At 52.1% G+C, this 2,680-nt stretch overlaps 1 protein-coding gene across 1 annotated transcript; it reads left to right on the top strand.

Moving 5' to 3' along the window:
* Positions 1-792: 792 nt before the first annotated feature.
* On the top strand, positions 793-2,238 carry LOC109736748 (uncharacterized). The gene has a single exon (XM_020295956.4). It carries the CDS (start codon positions 1,080-1,082, stop codon positions 2,025-2,027), a length of 948 nt encoding a protein of 315 aa, XP_020151545.1. The 5' UTR covers positions 793-1,079; the 3' UTR covers positions 2,028-2,238.
* Positions 2,239-2,680: the final 442 nt, after the last annotated feature.

Below are 2,680 nucleotides of genomic sequence, written 5' to 3'. Positions count from 1 at the left end.
GGAGCCGTTGACTCGTTCAAGACGACCCGTGTTAGTTTAATCGGCACGATAAGCTTGAGAGAAGCAGCGGAGATCGGTCCACGGCTTGCACAGCAATCAAACCTTACCGCGGCCGGCCGGCGGGTCAGCGGAAACTCAGCTAGCGCTCGCGAATCACTGCGTACGTACCTGACATTCTGCTACTAAATCATGAGCAGAGAAAATTGGGCAACCGGCAGGGAAATCACGAGGGTGACCGACGTCGTGACCTCGCGCCGCTGGTGGAATCAATGCGGGCAACCCGTACGCTGCTCATCAGGTCATGATCGAGCTAGTTGGAGACGGGCGGAACTAGCTGGAGACTTGGAGTCAATTTATCTGCACAGGCTGATAAACCAACTGTACGAGTAGTTTTTATGTGCGAGCTCGACGGGCAACCAACAGGATCGACGGCAAGGGTGTCCGGATACGCAGTTACGTACGCATGCACCTCGTGGATTACTTGGTGCATATTCGTACAAAAACTATGGGTTTGATGATGTTACTTAGAAATTGTTATCGATCCGTCGGTTGATCGAGTTATACGTCACCACTGATACAGTCTCTCTACAAATCGTGATTATCCGGTTGCACCTTTTTTTATTATTAAATTAAAACCGTGGAACGTCGAGCATAGAACAATTTCCCATGCATACAATTCAGAAGCAGACGTACGCTCTGTATAAATTATGGGACGTGTCGCTTTGCTCTCTGTCTGAAGATTCTCACCGTTTTCTTTCTTCTTGTTGTTAACGGCTTAACGCGGACACAGTACTGGAGTAGTATTTCCCATCTCTACACCAGGTCAATCGTGGCAAGCAAGGCATGAAAATTGAATAGTACTATCTGACACCTCCGCGCTTGACCCAGCGCGCGCCAGGACACCGCCCCGCGGCCTTCAAATGATCGAGTCGCCCCCGACTTCCAGATTCCAGTCACCCAGCCCCACAGAGGAACAGCTAAACAAATTAAGAGCGACACCGGAGCAAGTTACAGCCAGCTTCAGCTTGGAAGTTATCCCCTTTATAAGCAGTTCTTGACAGGGAGTGGTAAACGGTATTATGCCGGAAGAAATGGTGCTCTGCGGCACGGCCAGCTTCAAGGACGTTGACAAGGAAGAGCCGATGAGTGGCGGAGGCAAGCAGGCGCAGAGGAAGGAGAAGAAGAAGCCGGGCGCCGGGAAGAAGGAGAACCCGTACGCGTCGCGCGGGCTCGACAAGTTCTCCATGGTGCTCGCGGAGCTCGAGTCCCGGCGGGAGAAGGTCCTGCGCCGCGTCGACGGCGGCGACCACGTCATGGTCCGGTTCGTGCAGTCCGAGACCAAGGGCTGGGTGCCCATCGTCGTCAAGCTGCCCGCGGAAGAGCCCGCCGCCAAGGCCGAGCCCAAGAAGAAGTGCAAGTTCAAGCTGGCCGTCTCGTCCACGCCTCCGCCCACGCAGCCGCCGTCGCCGCGGACGGAGTCCACCAGCCCGAGAGGAGGAGACGACGCCGTCATGCACGTCGCGCCTGCGACGGCGCCGGCGGTCGCTGCAGCGCCGACGAAGAAGAAGGCTTCGCCCGCCGGGAGGTGGTCGTGGGCGGACAAGGCGATTAGGCCGAGCCAGTACTGGCCGTTCGTGGCGGTGCTGCTCTTGCTGAGCCTGGTCGTGTTCGGGAGGATGTTCGCCATTTGCTGCACCTCCATCTGGTGGTACCTCGTGCCCATCTTGAACGGCGAGGATGGAGGACCGAGATCCATGGGCAAGACCGGCAGGCATCTCGGCAAGAAGGCGAGCGACAAGAAGATCGGCGAGAAGATTAATTGGGCGTCATTGCCTCCTTCACATGGCAAGAAGGGCAGCTCTGGCGACCATGAGGTGATTTCGCCTAGAAGGTCACATGGCAAGAAGAGCAGCTCCGGCGACCATGAGGTGATTTCGCCCAGAAGATCACATGGCAAGAAAAGTAGTAGCTCCGGCGACCATGACGTGATTTCACCTAGAAGCCATGCACATGGGAAGAAAGGGTAATTCGCACTTAGAAGGTCGTGTTGTAAATAGTCGTCAAACGGGGTGGCCAGAAAGATCAAATTTCAGGTTTTATCTTTCCTACCGTTCTCCGGTTTTTGTTGTTCTTTTTCTCAAAGGAAAAAAGAGCTGATTGTAGATTTGTAATGGAAGTGTCCATGTACACCAGATCAGCCCCTTCATGTGTGGCTACTCAAACAAAGTGTTCAGAAAATTCGGGCAACATGCGTAACGATTTTAGGTATAAATTCCGTACACTAAGAACTTCTTGGTTCAGGCTGGCCACGTGTGATCCCGATACATCGTTGATTTGATCATTGGTGCATGCCAATTGCATATGATTTGGTGCTTGACATCCTCTTGGATGACTGCTGAAAATGCAAAGGCGTTTAGCCATATGACGGAGATAAACATGTGAATTGCTGCTATGATGTTTGATGTCACACATTGGTCATTGGTCTACTTTGTTACCGTCATAAAATAGGCTTTCGTCTCGCTTTTTTCTATCTCTACTTCTCTACTAGTATCTTTTACTTAAAAAATAAGTAATGTTGCAAAACTCTTTGTCAGTCGGTCCCCCTCTCATCACATCTCCCCATAGATTTATTTCATCCAGACTTTTTTTTTCCAGCACATCATATTTGATCACACCTTCC

The sequence above is a fragment of the Aegilops tauschii genome, chromosome 2, assembly GCF_002575655.3.
Source record: "Aegilops tauschii subsp. strangulata cultivar AL8/78 chromosome 2, Aet v6.0, whole genome shotgun sequence".
Taxonomy (NCBI): Eukaryota; Viridiplantae; Streptophyta; class Magnoliopsida; order Poales; family Poaceae; genus Aegilops; species Aegilops tauschii.
Note: the sequence above shows the minus strand (reverse complement) of the source record. Positions and strands in the feature narration are given on the sequence as shown.